The sequence below is a fragment of the Pygoscelis adeliae genome, unplaced genomic scaffold (assembly GCF_000699105.1).
Source record: "Pygoscelis adeliae isolate BGI_AS28 unplaced genomic scaffold, ASM69910v1 Scaffold51, whole genome shotgun sequence".
Taxonomy (NCBI): Eukaryota; Metazoa; Chordata; class Aves; order Sphenisciformes; family Spheniscidae; genus Pygoscelis; species Pygoscelis adeliae.
In genome coordinates, this window is record NW_008824007.1 from 1,098,792 (window position 1) to 1,118,727 (window position 19,936).

At 38.2% G+C, this 19,936-nt stretch overlaps 1 protein-coding gene across 1 annotated transcript in view; it reads left to right on the top strand.

Annotated features, from left to right (window-relative positions):
• The window catches only part of MGAT5 (mannosyl (alpha-1,6-)-glycoprotein beta-1,6-N-acetyl-glucosaminyltransferase), an 84,277-nt gene that overhangs the window by 11,428 nt on the left and 52,913 nt on the right, over positions 1–19,936 (top strand). The window contains exons 3-4 of the mRNA XM_009325824.1: positions 8,430–8,506; positions 9,931–10,020. Of these exons, the coding sequence (XP_009324099.1) occupies positions 8,430–8,506; positions 9,931–10,020 (167 nt within the window). The remainder of the gene's footprint in view (positions 1–8,429; positions 8,507–9,930; positions 10,021–19,936) is intronic.

A 19,936-nucleotide genomic window follows, 5' to 3' on the forward strand; every position in this document is an offset into this window, starting at 1 on the left:
TAAATAATAGCGGTGTTAATACTGAATATGCATGTTGCAAAACAATTCTTTTAAAATAAAAATGTTGATATAAAGCAAGGGCCAAGGTGCTCTGAGGCCATTGTCATCACTCTACTGTGCTTGTTCAGTGAAAAGCTAAATTTTTTATAAGTGTAACCATATAACACCTCAGGTAGTATAATTGCACTGAAAACTGTGCCAGCCTGTTTGTTTACAAAATGTTCTTTTGCCTTGAAAATTGTCACTTCGGAAGATGTTAATTGTGTGTCTTTGATCCCATAAAAATGAGCAAGTGAAGGTTCATGTCAAATTCTCCTCGACACCCCCCTTGTACATAGCTGGTACTTGGAGAATTCTTTCTAAGACTAAGAACAGTTAAGTATCAGGTTGCTGTATATAGCACTGCTCAGTGAGGGAGAATATTTTTGGTGTATCTGTTCAAAGTTTCCACAGCTTTTCTGCCTTATGTATTAACTACTTTGGCTGTATTGGCTGTTGAGTTCTCTTTTAACAACTTTAGTGTTAATATCTTTAAAGTCACTCATTAGGATGCAGACTTCAGTATTTGCTTGTCATCTAAGACACGATGGCTTGGATGCCTGTCAGATATCTGGCATCCTTCGTGAATATGTAGCAAGGCAGGCTGACAAATCAGCTTTGGCAGTGCTGCAAGCAGGCTTCTTTTTTTTAACGTTACTATGGTGAGAAGGACCTTTGTTGTGGTATTTCCATGTCCTTCCCAAAGGCTTGGGGCTGACACACTGAAGCCTTTTAGGTGGGGAGGAAGACTCAGGTGACTTCATGATTAGTTGATTTGTTTCCATGGCTCTGCTTCTGATGAACTTTGTTACACATATAACAGCCTCATTAGTTTTAACGGTCTGCAACCATAGTTCACCCTATAGTTCTGTACTTGCAGAGACAAACTAGATAAAAAAAGCTAAGATACTGCATATTATTTTGAATTTCCAAAGCTGTCTTCCTGTCTTAAGAGGACTACAGTAGGCTTTTCTTCAGTTAACATAGTACATACCATGTTCTGTATGGTCATGCCTTAAAAAACAAACTAGTTGTCCCCACAGAATGTCAGTGTGTACCAGATGTAGTAGGATGTGGGCTGCACTGGTTCTAATAGCCAAGATTACAGCTTTCTCAGGGTAATGCTTTGCTTTGACTCATATTCATTGTGCCTTATCCATTGTATTCTTTTTCCACACTGTATATAATACCAAGCCGTTTTTCCCATTTTGCTGTCCATTTGCCTCCCACAAAGGCAGTAGCGTGGAGCTGGGGAGAATTGTGCGCTTTCAAGCCTCGCTGTTACAGCACAGTGTAATGACTGTGAATATTTTCACATGTGAATGTTTTCCACTGCACTGCTAAGCTGTATTAGTAATGCTGAAGGGGACTGTTAGTGGTCCCCTGGGCTGTATTTTGATTAACCACTTGACTACTACTTGAATTCTCCTAACACTGCATTGATTTCAGTAGTGTTAATGGAACACAGCAGCACAGCTGGTGAGAGGATGGACTAGCAGTAGAAAAGTTAATTTTCTTTAAATCATACCAATGGTTTGCTACTGAAGTTTCTACAATGTTAGTAGAAAGCATATTGTGCTCTGCATTTAAAATCTTGAAACCCTTAGCTCATTTCATTGAATATGTTGATAGTACTTTCAGCTCACGCTGTAAATTCTCTCTTTAAAGAAATCTTACCAGCTGGAGATGAAAAATGTGAATTAAATTGAGAATGTGTTAATTAGTGGGAGAAGGGAAAGGAGACCTTACACAAACTAAACCAGCCTTAACTAGTGTTGTGTCTAACCGTAGATACCAGATTTCAGAACTGAAATAGAAACAAGAGAAGGGTTCCATGAATTAAAGTAAGAATAGTACTTTTATTTAGCGATCAAAACCAGAAAGAGAACAAATAGAGATAAAATTGGTGAATAGACTTGATGGGGTAGGATTACTCTGTCCTTTTAATACTAAGGAGGTTCCTGATTTTATGAGATCTGTTGTTGGGAAACACTTTGAGTTGAGCTATTATCTGTGCTATATGTCATCAAAAGATACACTAGTATGCTTTTTTGGAGTAGTCTAAAAATCTGGGTTTTAGCCTCAAGGTTCCAAAGCACATAAACTTTTGTGTCATGATAAATTCTTAAGATATTTCTATTCTCTGAAGAATGAAGAGTTGGTCCTTAGCTGACTGGATAGGGTGCTGATGTCACAGTTTGCAATTGCAACAGGATTGTGTCTTTTTCGTTTGCTTTAACCAATATTGCTATTTTAAAACTTTTATGACAAATAGAATACCTATCAAACAATCACTACTGAGTAACTAATTATAGCTGTTATTCAGCTTACTGTCTTAGGAAGTCTAGAAATAATCCACTAACTGTCTGATGGAGAAAAATTGAAGCAGAATTTTTTAGCCTGTTACAAACCACATTATTTGAAGGATGTGCAATACAGGAAAAGGACAAAATATGTGTGTAGCATTCACTATTGCTTATTTTTACTGTTTTGTTGAAGAGTAACTAGGAAGCAAACAAAAAATCAATTCCCTATGACAAATTGTGTTTTTAACCACATAATTCTCTCTTGGGTGTTGTAGACCTTCACTAAAATAAACAAAACCTGTGGACATGGAGTTTAATTGCAGAGGACAATGAAGACCTGTACCTGTGAACTGGTGTTTGAAGAGAGCCGTGTCAAAGACATGGGACTTCAGCCAGTATAGTTGCTGGCAACTATATAGAGTAACAAGGGAGAAGTATCTCTTCCAGTGCAAAGCTAGGTGGCTTAGCTTAAATCTGCCAAGTCATTCATGCTAAGGTGCTAGACTTTGCACTGAAATAACTGATGATTGTTCACAAGTTCAGTTCCACCTGCTGTGCACTAACGATCTCTGATGCAGAGCTGTATATCTTTAAACAGCCACAGACATTTACAAAGTGAACATATGGCTCCTTTCTAAACATGGGGATGGAGTTTTAGTTAGTTATATATTGATATCCCAGGACCTCACAAACAGAGAACTGTATTTAAAGAGGTTTTTTAAATCTAGAGTTGCTTGGTGTTTTATCGATATTTTCCATTTTTTTCCAGGATAATCTGTAACAACTGTGTGCTCTTAGGTTTATAATATGCTCACATTCATATTTTCAGTTTGTCAATGCATTGATTTTTAATGTAACATCATATGAGATAATTGTTTAATAATTACGTCTTTCCACAACAGCAGTCAAGAGGAAATAAGCAGTGCATGACTTCAAAAACACTTAGGTGTCTGTAGAATAGAAATTAGTATCATGGCTCACACAAAGCTTAAGGGAAAAAAGTGTGTGTATTAACTACTGTTGCTTTGTACTGACTTGACAGTTGCTGTATTTCTAACTTTTTTGGCTTTAAGTTCTAAGTTTTGGCTAGGAAAAGAGATCTCAGAACTTGCATTTTAAATTACATAAATCCTCATTAAGGGTAAAAGTCCTTGTGGTTTCTCAGATACTGTTTTCCAACAAAAGTAACTTTAATGTCTGGCTTAATAATGTGTTTTTCCCCTTCAGGAAAGAACTATCCGACATGAATTTGGTAACAGCATAATACTACTATCCAGACCTTTTTAACAAGTGTCTTCATAAGACAGGGTTTCATTTTTTTCGTCATCTCCAAACGATGAAGAAACTCTAAACTCTTGACTTGTACTTTAATACTTGCTTTTCATACTTTGGAAGTTCCAGATGTGTAGATCAGCATCCCCAGGGTTCCACTTGCTTCATCTCCCCTGTCTTTGTGATCCATTCAAAAGTGTAAATTGCTGGTATCTGGGTGAGGTTGGTCCCAACTGTCCATGGGATACACAAGATCTGTTCACCTCTAGATTCCTGTTTAAGAAGAGCCGGCTCCTACTTAGCGTGGATGATGGGAGCCTGTGAATGAAAAAGGGAGTGAGTGGATTTGGCCGTATGGGCCCACACTGAGCTAGAGACACGCTAGGGATTACTGTCCAACCCTTGCTGCTTCTGCTGGTCCAGCCGTGCAGCATGGTTTGATGAGGACAAGCTGGACTATTAATTTGTAGTTATGAATTTGTATTTAAAGAGGCTGGTCACAGCCTCCTTGACTTTGGATATTTTACAAGGATGTTTCCTATGTTTGTAACTACAGTTCAGAACAGCTAGTTTAGTAAGGATGGGGAAAGGAGCCTTTTTGCTTCCCACAGGCTACCAACAGGCTCCAGCACACCCTCTGTGCCTTGTTAGGAGTGAGCAGCTAGAGGAGCTGAAATTTAATACATCATACAGTTTCTGATCATTAAGGAAGAAAAAAGTTGGGAGGGATGTTTCTCAACCTAGAACTCACACTGACTACGCCCAAGAAGAAAGGGTACTGCTTCAGTGCAAGTAGTAGTTGACTGGAACCATCAAAATTATTCACAAGTGAATTCAGACTTTTGCATAATTCTCAGGCTTATGCGTGAAAACCAGTATGTTCAAGACTAGCCCATTTCTGCAGGTGGTGTGTTGCGTTGGACAACTCTTCTTGATGTAGATGTGTTTCCAGTCTGACTACATCAGCTAGCTGCCTGTTTGCAGGCATGAAGGGAAGATTGCTTGTCTAGGGAGTACTCAGGTGGAACAGAGTTGCTTTTCTCTATTGCTTTTCCTGTTTTCACATTCATTTCTCTGGTTTGCATAGATTGCTACATTTTGTTCTGCTTTAGATAATACTTTATGTAAATTGTTTCATGGGACAGTTTATATTTAAGCGTTATAGAATTCCCTTCACTATGCTATTACCTGATTAGTAGCTGTGAATGAAGCAAGTGAAAGTTGGTATAGGTGTTTGGGATAGATCCATGGTAAGGCTGAGTGGGAAAATGGAGTGGGAAGCTGGTGGGCATGTGAAGCATCTTCAGCATCTGTAATGGTGGAAAAAAGGTGTTAACATTTTTGAGGAAGGTGAATCCTAGGAGCGTTTACTGCTGCTGGCAAGGAGGGGGAAAGATGTCAGGTACTCTTGAAAATATTACTAGAGACATTAATGCTTCACCAAGCATTTCAAGTGATCAGTTAGAAGTGATAAAGGTGCACATTAGTGTTTTGTGTTCCTTGTACATACAGATTATCCTGGAGAGATCAGTATGCTGTTTGTATGTAAATCATCTGAGTGGAAGAGCAAGAGTGGGACTGCTCTGGAAAAGCCCTAGTGCAGCTGGCCACAGGGGAGACCAGAAGCCTGAGAAAATCTGTAGCTTGTGCTGACGTAAATGCCTGGCTGTTGCTTTTTACTTCTTGGAATGGGCAGGAACAGGGAGAGCTGGGAGAGTTGGCTTTCTGCTTGGAAAGTATCTGTATGTAGTACTGCCACAGCTGATCTGAGCTGTTGAAATGTGTGGTGGGTGCAATATGTGACTGTTCTAAGAAGGCAATTTTTATTCTTGCATGTAGATCTTGCAAATACAGGGATCCTGTAAAACCTTTTGAACAGTGAACAATAGCAAAGATCAGTGCCCATCTACAAAAACACACTTGCATGCAGAAAACGTGTTTACACATGACAAAAGCAAACAGGTATCTAGACTGCAGTGATGTGTCTACCAAAAATGAGGCCATTTTCTGTATCTTGTGTTTTTTTCTCCATCCTTCCTTTCTTTGACAGATCATGAGATACCCATTAGAATGCAATATAAGTGATAAACTGGGCACACTAGATGTTTATGCTGTAAAATAAAGAATTATAGCTTGTGTTTATGTATTACCCTATACTTAAAGGGACTTCAGAAGACGAGAGGGTTTGCTTGACTAACCCTCTGAACTGGAAGGTAGTCATATGATAGCATAGTTAGCTTGAGATAGAAGACAAAGTTCATGGATCCTTCGTGTTGGCAAGCTATACCTTCCAATCAACAGAAAGGGCAGAAGAGCAGCTTTTAAGTACTTTTCTACTTTTGACAAATAAGGAACTGAAGAAGTAACATCAAGTCTAAGGAGAAATGGCCATCTTGCAGAGGAGGATCGTTTAGCCCAGAGCAAGCAGTGCAAAGGCTGTATGTTATGCTTTCTTAAGTGGCTTTGCTAGGCCGTGCCAGCAACACCTCCTGCAGCTGCAGCCCCTGGGGTACTGTCATTCCCACCTCTGCTTTGCTTCTTCTGTAGTGCCAATCAAAAAACTGTTTCTGGTTTCAAGTAATTCTTTTGGGCAAGAACTATTTTTAATTGATAAGTATCAGTGATCCAACCAAGAGTCAAGTGAATGGTAGTGCTGGCATGACGAGGAGTGGGTAGTGGCTGAGGAAGGATACCGCTTAAGAAAGCACTGTTGCAGCGGAAAAGGTATGTGGAAGGGCATGTTGAATACTGTTAATAATACCTTCTCTTTAAGGGTTTAATAATTGTCTCTTACCTTTTTGAAAATTGCTAATTACAGTTTGTTGATTATATATATAGTAGCTACAAGTGGAACCAAAAAAACCTTTGAGCATGACAAGTATAACTTGTCCAAATGCAACTGAAATTGATAGGAAGACTTGTTTGATTGAACAGAATTGCCCAGACATTCAGAATTTTCAACCCTAAGTTCAGTAGGATGCTGAAAGTTGAACTTTCCCCTGCGGTTGAACTGCATCTCTGATGTTATATCATAGATTTAAGATGTCTTTTATGTTTTAGGAAGATCTGAATTTGACATGCCTTATAAAAGCTATGTACTTATTTTGTATTCAGGCTTATGTGTTTGTAAAAAAAAAAAAGGAAAAGAAAGCCTACAGTTTAGACCATAAAGGTCTCCTAATGGCATTATATTGAGTACTGAAAATTGCCATCATTTTAACCGTGCCTCTTTTCGGTTTAAGGTACTGTTTGATCTCAAGCACTGATTTCATTGTGATTCAAGTGAAAGGTCTGATTCCTGAACTGTAGTAAAACAAAAAGTCCCATTGTTATCTAGCTGTACTGACTGAATTTAGAACATACTTTTAAATTGTTGATATCTGTATGCATGCTCTGTATGTTCTTGAATCAGAAATCAGAGCCATAGATGTCAGTGGTTTAGTCTGCAAGAATCCTATAAGGTTAAGAAGATAAGGGAGAGTATTTTGAAAGTGCTTATTGATTTGAAATTACAAAATCATCTTAAAAACTACTTTGCTTCAGTGTTATTGTCATTGGCAGTACAGCTCAGTTTGTCAAATTACTGCTGCTGCAGAGACTGCCAAGTAAGTGTCTTCTTCCTGGCATGGTGGTTCTTTCTCCATCCGCTCCGTTTTGCAATGCTTCACTTGAATTTCAAATTTTATCTTTAAAAGAAACTATTTGCAAAAAAATGGAAAATATTCAGATAAATCAGGAGGTGGTTTTTGTATATAATACAATGTTCTAACTTTTATCCACTGATCTTGTCCCTCCTCTATTCTAACACTGCAGCCTTTTTTTCCCTGAGATCTCTTAATTACCATATTCTGGGTGAAGTCATGCACTGTAACTGCTATAGCATGAAGTATTCCTAGGCTGATGGCTGGCTGGCTTTAATGATCTTGATTCTTGCCCGTGGGAAAAGTCAGAAATGATGCAGGTATAATTTAGATAACTCTGGGATGAACTACCTAAATTGAAAACCTTATCCTCCGCTGCCTTTGGCAAGAATCTCTCCGTCGCATTAGTCATTTTTCTTGCCTTAAAGGCCTGCGGTAGAGGGTTCCTCTGAGTTCTTAGAAGAAAGTCCCATCCTGGAGTTGATGTGGTAATGCCCTTTAAAACTGCTCCTTTTTTCCTTGGCTCATGGGCTAGAAGTGTTGCTCTGTATTACACTCTTTAATGTGTTGCAAAAATCTAGAATAATAAAATATGAAAATAGGCAAAAAAGAAGAAAATTCTTGGGAGACCACAGGAAATTTTTCTCATGAGATGCAATGTAGTGCTACTCAGTTGTAAAGTTAGATCATATTGCAACATTTATTAATTGGGTCATATATCTGATGCCAAGTTGCGGATCATGGGTATTTGATAAAGTGATAACAGACCTTGAAAACCGAGTTTTTATGTTTAAGACCAATATACGTCTTACATATGTTTGACAATCGGAAACAAGTTGTTGCAATTTAGTAGTTTTAAGCACACTTTGATTAGGAAGATATTTTGCTTTTTATTATTTTCAGTATGGATTAGCTTAATTTTTAAGTCTTCATAGACCAGTTCTTGTAATTCAGCACTTCTACTGCAAGTCAGAGTTGAAATCTGTGCAACCATTTTCTCCTATAGTCAAAAAAGAGCACACTGAATTTTTTAATGTTACAACAAATATTACACAGTAGGACTCTTCAGTCAGTCTGGGTTGTGGATTCATGAAAATAAAAGGAAGGATTCATTAGGCTATCTGTCAGAACTGTAAAATGAAATTCAGTTATGGTCTATGTTTCTCTTTAGATCTCATAAATGGAGCCCAAGAACAGTGTGAATTGCCTCCTATGGATGGTTTTCCTCACTGTGAAGGGAAAATAAAGGTAACTGAACTGTTTTTAATCTTATTATTTGTGTTCTGTTAAAAACTGAATGTATGTTGCAAGAGGTCACTACTCAGACAATGGTGTAAAACAAGAACAACTGGGTCAAAAAAGAAAAGAGGATGTTTAGGAGTGTGTGTCACTAGAGCACTGCTCACCTCAAGCCTTTAATGCTACTGCTGCAGAAGTAAAGTGGCATCCTGTTAAGACAGGCATAAAATGCCATATTATATTACAATGCTATAGTATTTAATAAAATGCCATATTATTTGAATGCTGTCTTGTTATTCAGAAGCTTTCTTCTCCTTTTTGAAAAGCCCAGTTTTCTTCCCCATGATAAGTCATTTGGCGTTCCCCTACCCCAGGACTGGGATTCTGTCTGTACCCCACTCCAGTCCTTTCTCTGTTTCAGCAAGACATTTATTTACACTTCTTTCCCCTCTTTGCCAACCGCTCTGTCCGGTTCCTCCCTTCCCCTTTTCTGTTAAAAACATTCTGCCTCTTCTGCTCACAAGCTAGGCACTGCACTAAGTGTGCAACCAGAACTTTGGGGTTCACAGTTGATTCTACAGAAATTCTATATTTTACTGATAATGCAGTTGGAAAGGCCAAATATTGAAAGCCATCAGACTTTGGTTGGAAAGGAAAAAAAAAAACCACCCCAAAAACCAAAACTTGCAGAGATGCAGGGTTTGGGGTTTTTTCCCCAGGATACATTTCAAATGTAGTAGTGGGGGGACAAAAGTAAAATTGCTGGACGCTTAAATATCATTATCAAGTCTTACAATTTATTTCTGAAAGTGAAAACAAATAAGTACCAAAGTATGTGTGAAATTGTGTTGCCTTTTTTCGCTAAATAAAATTCTTAGACAGTAGTATTTAAAAAAACCCGAAACCTGTGTTAAATCTCTGGTCTGTGTTTTGGTCCATTTTGACAAACTGGCTGCATAGTGGCTATGTAATACATTATTTGAATATTAAAATATGGATTTAAATGAATTGCTTCTGCAGAAATGGCAGATTCTTGGCAGAATTGGGCAGATTTCAGTCTTGGTAGCTGAAATGATCTGTTAAATTCCAGAGCAAGTGTAACCCGGGGGGGGGAAGCAATGTAGTCAACTTCAGCCACACCCATATGTCTGGATCCTGATTATATCTCTTGGTATTTGCCTCTGCTTGCCTGGCTACCAGTTTGTATAAACTGTGCTCACGTCTGTTATGTAGTTACTTCCCCGATGTAGCTGAATGCAGAGATGCATTATGCTGCAAAATATTCATGAAATTCCTTTTTTGTTATTTGTGATTTTATCTGGTTGGATATAGTCGCTTGCAGCTTTCCCCTGTTATTTCTGAGTTCAGTGTGAAATAGTATAGAGTTATTAGGTAGTACTTAAACCTAACACTATGTTTTTGTTCTGTTACAGTGGATGAAAGATATGTGGCGATCAGATCCCTGTTATGCAAGTTATGGTGTAGATGGGTCCACATGCTCCTTTTTTATTTACCTCAGTGAGGTCAGTAATCTTTTAATCTGCAGAAGGGGAACATCACAGTGCCTTGGTATTTTTGGTAACTGTTGGCAAACTTTTCTCAAAAGAAATCGTAACTTCAGAAAAATTCTATAAAGAGGAAAAAGCTATTAAAACAGGATTATTATGAAGTGTGTTGCTATTATTCATAAGTCCTCCAGGTGTTTCTAGTCTGGAGAGTTCTAATGTTTATAACTGAAGTGATGTAAACAGCAACTGTCCAGGGAGTGCATACTAGGTATCCTGTTTAACTGAGGTATTAATTCAGTCGTAGATCCTTGCCTCTGAACGCTTTTTCTGTTGCTTTCTATGTAGCTCCTGAGGTATTAATAGGGAGGCATTTGGGATGTAAAATTTGGAACGTGGAACTAGGTGGTACATCCTCCTAAGAAGCACGGCCACTTCCTGCTTGGATACTGTTCATGAATTGCGGAGTCTGTTAACAGAAAACAAACCTGAAAGTCACGTTTTTGAGTGAAGTTGCAGATACATTGGCACTTGACCTCTTCTTTCTTATTTGTAAAATTTTGATAACTTACAGCAACTGATCTTGGAAGTAGCATTGATATCTAGAGACTTACTGCTTGTAAAGAAGTGCGAGAGCCAATGTGGTTGCAGAATTGCAAACTAATATTAATTGTGTAGTCTCTGCAGGATTTGGGGGGAGGGGCTGGGTTTTTAAATTATGTATCTGAGATTAAAACAGTAAGTATTACATAAGTAACTCGGTCGTAATGAAATCAGTTTCTGTTAATTTACTCAGTTGACTGTCATTGAACTTTTTGAGGCATTGCTTTAAGCAGCAGTAATAGTTAAATGCATACCCAAAACATGTATCTGAAGAAATAAAAGAGGCTGGGTTGAATCACAGATTTGACTCATTCCATTGCTATTACCAAGTGTTGATTTATTTATGGGCTGTAAAGCTGGGGAAGGAAAAGATACAGGATGACTATATTATTTAACCTGTTATTTCTCATAGAAGCTAGAGATACGGTTTCATAATCATCTGAAGTTGATCTAAGTTTCTACTAAAAGGTTATGTTTTAGCATCAGCGGAGTTACGTTTGCGCAGTAGTATTCTGTCAACCAGCTGGTGCTTCATGTTTTTAATGCAGATGTATCTTAAAGATGAGGGTACATGTCAATTGAGTCAACTGAAAATCTAACATTCTTGAATGACATTTATTATTTTGTATTTCTGTTAAATCACAGTATTTTCTGTGACAATCTTCTCTGATCATCAGTTTTGGAAACTCAGTTGATGCTGTTAGTTTTTTCATAATTGATCTTTCAGCTCATCCTCATGGCAAAATGCAAGCAGATTTACAGAGGCCAAGTGCTTGTTTTCTCAAGGGTCTAGGGATTTGAAATTTTTCTTTAAGCAGCAATATTGAATTTGGGCAACTTCTCATTTCAAAGTGGCAAACAGTACAATTAGTCTGTGTGTATATCTGGGAACTTCAGACAAAGGTCTTGTACTTTTTTTTTTAAAGTGTTCTCCCATGACAGAATGTAAAACTAATACTGGGTGAGCATGTTGTTAACACTGAGTTTAAATTTGGCGTTCTTAATCCTATGATTAATTCCATGATTAATGCCCAGCAGCAGAGGTTGAAAGCTTAAATGTTTGCGAATGCAAGCATGAAATGAAATTCTAATAACACTACAATGATGTGGATTTATGAGGTGTGTTGGCTGCTAAGGATAACTTGGAAATGCTGTTGCAAAAGTAATTTGTCAAAGTGGACAGTGATGAAGAGTTGACAGTTTATAGTATGGTTGCACAGCTGAATGATAAATGTGTCTACAGAGCTCTCGAGTCAAAATCACTGATTTAAAATACTAAAATGCATTAGGGTACTTGGAAGGTTATTACTGTTAAGATTTTTCTTTTTTATTTTAAGGTTACAGTATAGGAATAAGATGGTTGTGTACATATCCTCTGCTTGAAAAGGCAATATATGCATCAAATTATTCATAATCTCAGTTTGAACATGACAGAATATGCATCAAATTGTGCATATGTCTACTTCTGCTCTTAAAATCACCTCTACAATCTGGTGTGATAAGCGCCTGTGCTCTTTCATACTCTTTTGGGATCTACTTTTTTCTTCTGAAGCAGCTCAGTTAGGGTATTATGTTACACTCATCTAGCACTCTTTGTAATACAATTTTAAACCTGTAAACAGAGGAGCCCAAAATATTACATTTTGGTGTGTGATATGGGTCAGAACCAAAGAGACACAAAGTAGCTTGCCCACAGTTTATGCAAAGGTTTAGAAACAAAGCTTGGAATAAAACCCAGGCTTTGGGTATCTGTCATGTGCCCTTGTTATGTTTCCACAATGTGTGTCTGCAAAATTGAAACAGTGCAGTCAAAATCCAGGCTGCCCCAAGTCTTCTCTTCTGAAGAGGTTGCACAAGTGCGAGTATTAGCAGGTCTGCCTTCTCTGGCTTGCTTTGGATGGCACTCCTGCAGGAACGTAAGAACAGCTAGCTGAACAGCTCTTTTCTTGTTGTCTTGGCTGCTTGAGCAGAATGGGAGGTGAGTGTGGCAGCAGAAGGAAAGCAAGAAGCAATCCAGCACTCAGGCTTATATTTTTTTATTTAAAGCTGTTCCCTGTACAGACTTGCAGATAAAGCTGCAAGAATTTTTGCACTTCTATCTTGATGTTTTGCTGCAGGCACTGTATCACTCTTGGTGGATGATGTGCCACTGTGCGGTCCTTATAACGCTAATTGTGCTGGAGCCTTTGAAGACTGGAGGAGACACAAATGGCCTGAACAGCAAAACCAGACTTACATTCTCTTGAATAACAGAGCAAGACAGGGATTAGAAGTAGCAAAAACTGAAAAGCAAGTTAAGCTAACTCTAACGTTTCTGGATAGTTGGGACTTGTTTCCTTTTAACTGTGATACAAACTTGTCCATTGAGAAGAGCTACTTCCTTTTAAACTTAGCATTTAGTTATGAAAAAGCCAGTTGTTTAACACTGTAATGTCACTGGCACAGTTGTAACTTTCACGGATGGCATTGCCTCTGGGGAGAAATGTGAAAAAATGAATTTCTAGACAGTACAAAAATATATTTCACTGCAAAATGTCAGTTTGCAGCTGAAGAATGAAGCTTTTAAAAATATCTTCTAGAAAATGAATTTTTCATACAGTTTCCCAGCTTAACCAAAAAAAAAAGTGGAGGGGTCTTATCTTTCCTTTTCTTTATCTAGATACATGCTTTCTCTGAAATAACTGCTTGCCACACAGGAGTGGGACTGTTGCTGTGCTTGCTGGTCAGCCAGCAGCTGTGATGCAAGTTACCACTGCCCAGGGGTCGCTACATAGACATTTACCTGCTGGAGCTGGGCAGATTTCATTAAAATCCCAGGCTTTGGATGTCCAGCTCGCCTTTCAGGTGCAAGCGTGATGTTTGGTACCCATCTTGGAAGTGGATCCAGCACTTCAAAAGACTGAAACCATTTCAAAGACCAGTCTTTAAGACTCTTGCCCATTTGCTAGTATACCACTGGAGAGAATTTTTGTTTTCAGTTCTTCAGGCTTGATGGAAACAGAATGCATGGTTTGGTTGCAGTAGTATTTTTCTTTACACTGTTACTTTTGCTTTGAGAGATGCAGCAGAAAAATACAAACTGAAGGTGATTTTGAATGTGGGTTTGTTTCCAGAATACAAGCTGTAGTCTGAGGCACATTTTAGTGAAAACACCTGGGAATCGTAATTATACAGGTTCCCCAAATTCTTGTGGTTTTGCTGGTTTACTGCAGTTTGCTAGTGTCTGTGTGGAAGTCCCCCTTTCCACAACTTCCACTGCATGTGTAATCTAATTTCTGACATTGAGGTGAGTTAATGATTTGCATTTCTTCATTGTAATTTAACATCAAAGCAACTTCTTTGAATTCTACACAATTACTCAGAAAATTGACAAAAATAGTATTGATGTCTGAAATGTAAAGCAGCAAAAGCTTGAACTTCTTTAGTCGTCTTACATGCGTCCCTAAGAAATTGAAATGCTAATGACAGTCAGTACTTCATCCATTAGTGTATTGGCCTGGATTTGGGTGATTGGGGGTCAGTTATCTTTCCTACCTCAGTCATTTTAAACTGGGATTAGTATTTTTCTGTCTTGTTGGAAAAAGTGCAGATGCTAATGCAGGAGAGGAATCAAATCCAGTGCACATTACGGAAGTTAGATAAGAGACCATTTGTTGATTGATGGTTGTGTATAAAATTTTGCGGTGCAGTGTCACTGGGACTGTGAGTACCTAACACCCAATGTTTGGGATTGCCTTTGGAAACAAACAAATCCAAAGTTACCTGTACACTCCTCCATTTCACTAAACAGGAGGGCAGTCATCTTGCACACTGCAGATTTTGTAGCACCTTCAAAATGGCTACCCGTCAGTGAGGAAATGCTAAACAAAAGATAGGTATTACAGCTTCTAGAGGAGTTGAGAAAGTCGCCTTCCCAATGGGAGCAGTTCGTTTGCAACAAATTCTTGAATGGATTTTCTAAGTGAACATTATGAGTTCTCTTCTCTGTCTGCTTTCATACTGCCTAATAAATTTAAAGATGCACCTTCTTTCAGCAGACACTGCAGCACTGTTGTTTTTTTTTTTATTTCCCACTTTGGAACTGACATAAGATACTTAATAGCAACACTTCACTGTGGATAGAATTACACTGAGCAATAACGCTGTTCACCTGATGTGCAAAGAAAGTTGCTTTACTATTTCCCTGTATAGATGGGCTGCACCTGCCCTTCGGAAGAGTCCAAAATGAAGATTATCCCAGGTGTTTAGAGAGAGTACCCTTCAGCTTCTGCTTTATTAAACTCCCATTATGACTCTTTAAAAGCATAAAGGACTTCCTGAAATTTTGGATGTGGAGAGCTGCTGGCAGAGTATACTTTCATTCAGTTTGGAAGAGGCTCAGACTACCTGAGTGCTACAGATGTTTGCCAGGTTCTTATAACAATGCTTGAAGTCCTTGCTCTGCAATATAGCCGAGTGCTGCAATCTTGAGTTTCCTTCAGTTTCAGTGTGTTTCTGAGGGAGAGTTATTGGAACAGATACCTGTAAAACTTCTATAAAACATACTCTTCTGATGTCTTAAGTTTGGGTTTTTTGGTGTTAAGTCACTTACCAGTAAGCTATGTAAATTCACAGTGAGAGTGGATTGCGTATGATAAGAGATTAGAGAAACTCTCGAGTTCAGTTTAAGCGGTATCAGGGCATGAACACCCCAAAGCAGTTCAGAACACTGACTTTTCACTGATATCTGGAATCATGTAGCACTTAAATTTTGAACTTCTGAAGTACAATGCAACCTAACCTTATGGAGTTAGCTACATATGCTCTAGACAGTGCTGTGTCTACTGCAATTCAAAACCAGGTAGGGAACACTTGACGTCTCAGGTGGAGCTAGTTTCTTGAGCATGATCAAAGACTACCTAATGCATTTGATTGGCATTGAATTCAACACTAGGTACAAGGAGGCACAGCTGGTCTTATTCAAAAATATGACAGTAGAAAGATAAATATAGTGTGTTTTGAATAATAGCTTAGCATTTATATCACTCATCTAAAAAATGATCAGTCTTCAAATCTGCAGTTGCTGCTTTCCAACAATCCTCTTTCACTGCTAATCTACAGTCTGATATCACATCCTTCCTATTAAATAATGTACATGACAGTGTAACAGTTGGTTGCTATGGAGAGAATAAGCTAGAGAAAGAAGTGATGCTAACCCAGTGAGAGGAAGGTTGTCCTGGAAAGGGGGAAGAGGAGTTCTGGTTCCTTCTTTGGAGGCAACTTCTGTGTTTTGTCTTAAATGACCAAATAAAACACATAAACAAGTCAAAGAGCAGCATCCAAATGAACGCTGCTGCCCTCCTTCCCCTTGCTCAAACTTCGGGCTTGTTGCATGTGGGTATTCTGTACGTAAACAAATACAAAGCTGAAATATTTGAGCATTTCTGATGGAGATTTCATCTAGATCCACTTTAGTGATATCATAATCCTTTCTGTCATCATTGCCAATGACAGAGAAAAGGGGTGTGTGTATGGAACAATACCAGATTTGTAACTGCATACTGCAGCCTTAGCACGTGCTGTATCATCTTCCTGATATAATCATATACATACACATCTATACGCACATTTCTGTGTATACACACACACACACTTTTTTCCCATTGTAAATGTTATTTAATCACAAATATTCCTGGCCCAGGACAAGTTACGCTTTAATGCTGTTGCATTTTCTGCAATATTTTTTCTTATGAGTTAGGCTGTATGACACAAAGTCAACCAAAGCAGGTCCCGTCCTGCACCCCCCCCCCCCGTTCTGTATTAGGAGCTTCCAGAAAATGTGTTGCAAAACAATGTCTCTAATTCTTCCCCTCACATTCCCTGCCCTATCTCTGTCTCGTCCCTAGTAGTTTGAATGAAAGCTGATAGGCTTTCTTTAGGCAATTTGGGAGCAAGGGGAGAAAGGCACCATTCCGGGCACCAGGTCTTTTGACAGAGCTTGCATCACTGTTGGTGCTTGTTTGTCATGCAAGACGAAAGAGATTGAAGGCTTCCACTCAAGTCAATCTGAGCAGTTCTAGACATTCCTTACCTTTTTTTTTCCTCCCACATCTATAGTTGGAAGTGAGTACTCACTGAAATAAAACCCGACTTGTACTTACCTTACATCAATAAGTCTGAGAAAAATGGATTAAGTTTTTACTGGTATTTGCTGGAAAAAAGATCATTTCATGAGCATCCTTCTGCATTTTTCAAAGACTATAGCACCCACTTTTGTTTTCAAAGAAGTTCCCATGGCAGTGGTTAATAGCCTGAATCTGAGAAGAACAGTTGCAGGACTTGTTCAGAGATGAGTACAACTAGAGTTACTGTTGTGGGCCATCTTTGGGTCATGCAAGGCAACCAGGAAAATGACTTAGTCACTTAGCTTTCATATTTAGTTATAGGCATCCTTGTGGTATTCTGTATGAGAAACCCTGAAGCAATTAGCCGAAGTGGCAATACTTGGTTCTTTAAAAAACAAACAAACAAAAACCCCCACCCATCCACTTTCTAGGTCATCTGAAGTTCTCATGAAACTGTAGGTCCTGCTGAGAGCTGCAATTAGAAGTAGTTCCTAGGCTTAACGGTGAGAAATTGCATGTTCTGGACAGGAAATGCTTAAGTGCTCAGTTTGAATTGAGTACTGGTACACTGGGCAAGAGAGGAAGGCCAAGTAATGAAAGAGCAGAAAGTGGTTATCTTGAAAAAGGCCAACAGTGTGGTTATTTGCACTATTTTTACACATATTTCAGAAATGATGCAACAGAAGTAGTATGTATTCTGCTCTATTGTGTATCATTACATGGGGCTAACGAGAAGAACACAAAGTTCATTTTGCTACTTATCTGGGTTAGTGCAACCCGTTGCTTTTAATTCTGACACAAAATATTGGGTACTATTTCTTTACAGGATTTTTTAGCGGTCTTTACTGAGGCTTTGTAGTGCTGTAGACCTTAATTTTACATAGTGCAATGCAAAAACACAGTTAACTGGAAGCTTTTTACTTGAAATACGTATAAAAATGCAATTGCTGTGGGTTTTGAGGAAAGCAGCAATAAAACTTAGCAGCCTGCTAGATATCTTGTGTAAGTATCATCAAATCAGCAGGCTTTTTAATTCTGTAGTAGAAGCCTGTCAGTGCTATAGTTTCCTTTTCCGATTGTTCTATAAAGGCTGTCTCTGAAGTCTTCGATACCTTGTGTAGTTGCGTAGGTTGAAATCCCTCTCCCTTTTACCGAAGTGTATATAGACTGTTGATCACCTGTAGCTCTCACTGAACAGGGAAGCAAAAACCAGAGATAGAGAGAAGTATCTCCGTTCCTTCTGAAAACCTTGGTTTTGTTGGAAGTGTGATATTTCTTGAGTACTAGGCACCTCTAAATACAGATGTTACGACTTGTGTAGACTTCACTGCTGTAGTTTTTCACTTTTGCTTTCTTCGCTCTGTATCTACCTGATAATATCTACTATGATCTAGAAGCGACTTCTGGTGCATGAGCTTCAGTGTTGAATGTTTGAGTGTTCTGCCCTCTGCCATCACTCTAATCGTATTCTGATTTTCTTCTCAGTTTCTCTTGGAACCATGACTTACTAATTCCAGTAGATTCTTTAATTACTTGTAAAATTAACTCATGTTCTGAACAACAGAATTTATATTAGCATTTTGGCTGGTTTTGCTATCATAATGTTTCCATCTTACGGGCATGTATAAGCCTGATCTTTTTTGCCCAAGAATATCTGAAATTCACTATTAAAGTAATCCTAGTTTGGCTGGTTTGTCAGTTAGTATTTTGCCTCTCCATCCCCACTTTCCCTTGAGTCAATACATTAAATTAATAAGGTTTTTTCTTCTTTCCCCTTCCCATGGTATGTCAGATTCATTTGCTTTATCTTTGCTTTCTTGGTGCTCTTGTTAATTATTATCCCCCCATCTAACAACTCTTTGTGAGCCATTGGCTCATAAAAATGAGCAGAATTCTTTCCTTTTTCTATAAGAGAATGCCTATGCATTCTTCCCAGTGCATTTATCAGTCCTGAAAATAAAAAAAACAACTGACATACTTTGAAGAGTATGCATTTAAAAATCCTCCAGTGAATTAAGCTGATCTTTCCAATGAAAAGAGGAATTGACTGAATATCAATAAGGAAAAACAAATGCTAGACCAACTGCATACGTTGATATTACTTTGAATCTAATCCTTGTTTATTGGTGATTAGAATTGCTGTAATTTAATTTAGAGTAGAGGGAATATTTCTAAAAGCACAGAAGAGCTGTATTTGTGTTTCAGTCAGTGAGGCATGCTGCTAACTGTCCTTGGCAGCTCTGAAAAATCTTCAATTCCTTTAGGATGCCTGATGGTGTGATGTGAAATACGTGGAGCAAGAAAATGGGCACGTACAGTAGTCCTTGAAATGTCATATCTTAATGTAGATCAGTCTTAATGCTAGGAATAATTCAAAATTATTTGTACTATTAAAAAAAAAAAAAGTTTGGGACTGTGCACGATTTGTAATATGTAGCTTGCAACTCTTTTCTACCAGTGATTCCACAACTTATGTTAGTAAAAGTTAGGATTGTTAATTGCTACAATTTCTAGTATGTTTCCAGAGTTGGAGACCACTGAAGAATCAGAAGTTTTCAAACAAGGTTGATCAAGTCACTGCTTTCAAATGTTGTATTAAATACGTTGAATAGATTAAGTCATAGCATTCAAATTAATGCTTCTATATAATCTGTCTGAGGAACCTAAGCTTCATACGTTTCTTCTCTTTAATGAGGTTATGATGTCTGTTAATTTATTTTCATGTGATTTGTCATCTAGGCAATCATTTGGTATGATCTTAAGCTCTAATCTTTAATGCTTCAGGCTTACTGTGGCATGATTAAGGTAAAATTGTGTTTTGACAGCTCTGTGGCTGGAGGAACCATAAGAGCAACTCTGACTTCTAATTCTCTGGGAGTTGTGAACTTTTAATCGGTAGTGATGGGGTATCTTAGCTGGCCTATAAATTTTTGCATAACCTCCCGAACAGTACAGTTATGTTTCTGTTTTCATGGTTTTGCCTCCAACAGTGAGATTTCTTCTTCCCCAAAGTGAACGGGCTAATTTCTTAAGGCACGTGAATAATAAAAATTCTACAAGACAAGCAAGATCCCTAGGGGAAGAGCACAGGAGCTTTCAGTGACTTGCATCCATTAGCTGTTTCTTCCCTAACTACTAGCTGTTGTACTTTTTTTTTTTTTCCTAGTAGACAACAGTAGAAGTATTGCATTTGCACTGATTATTTCTCTAAGAATTACAGCTATTAG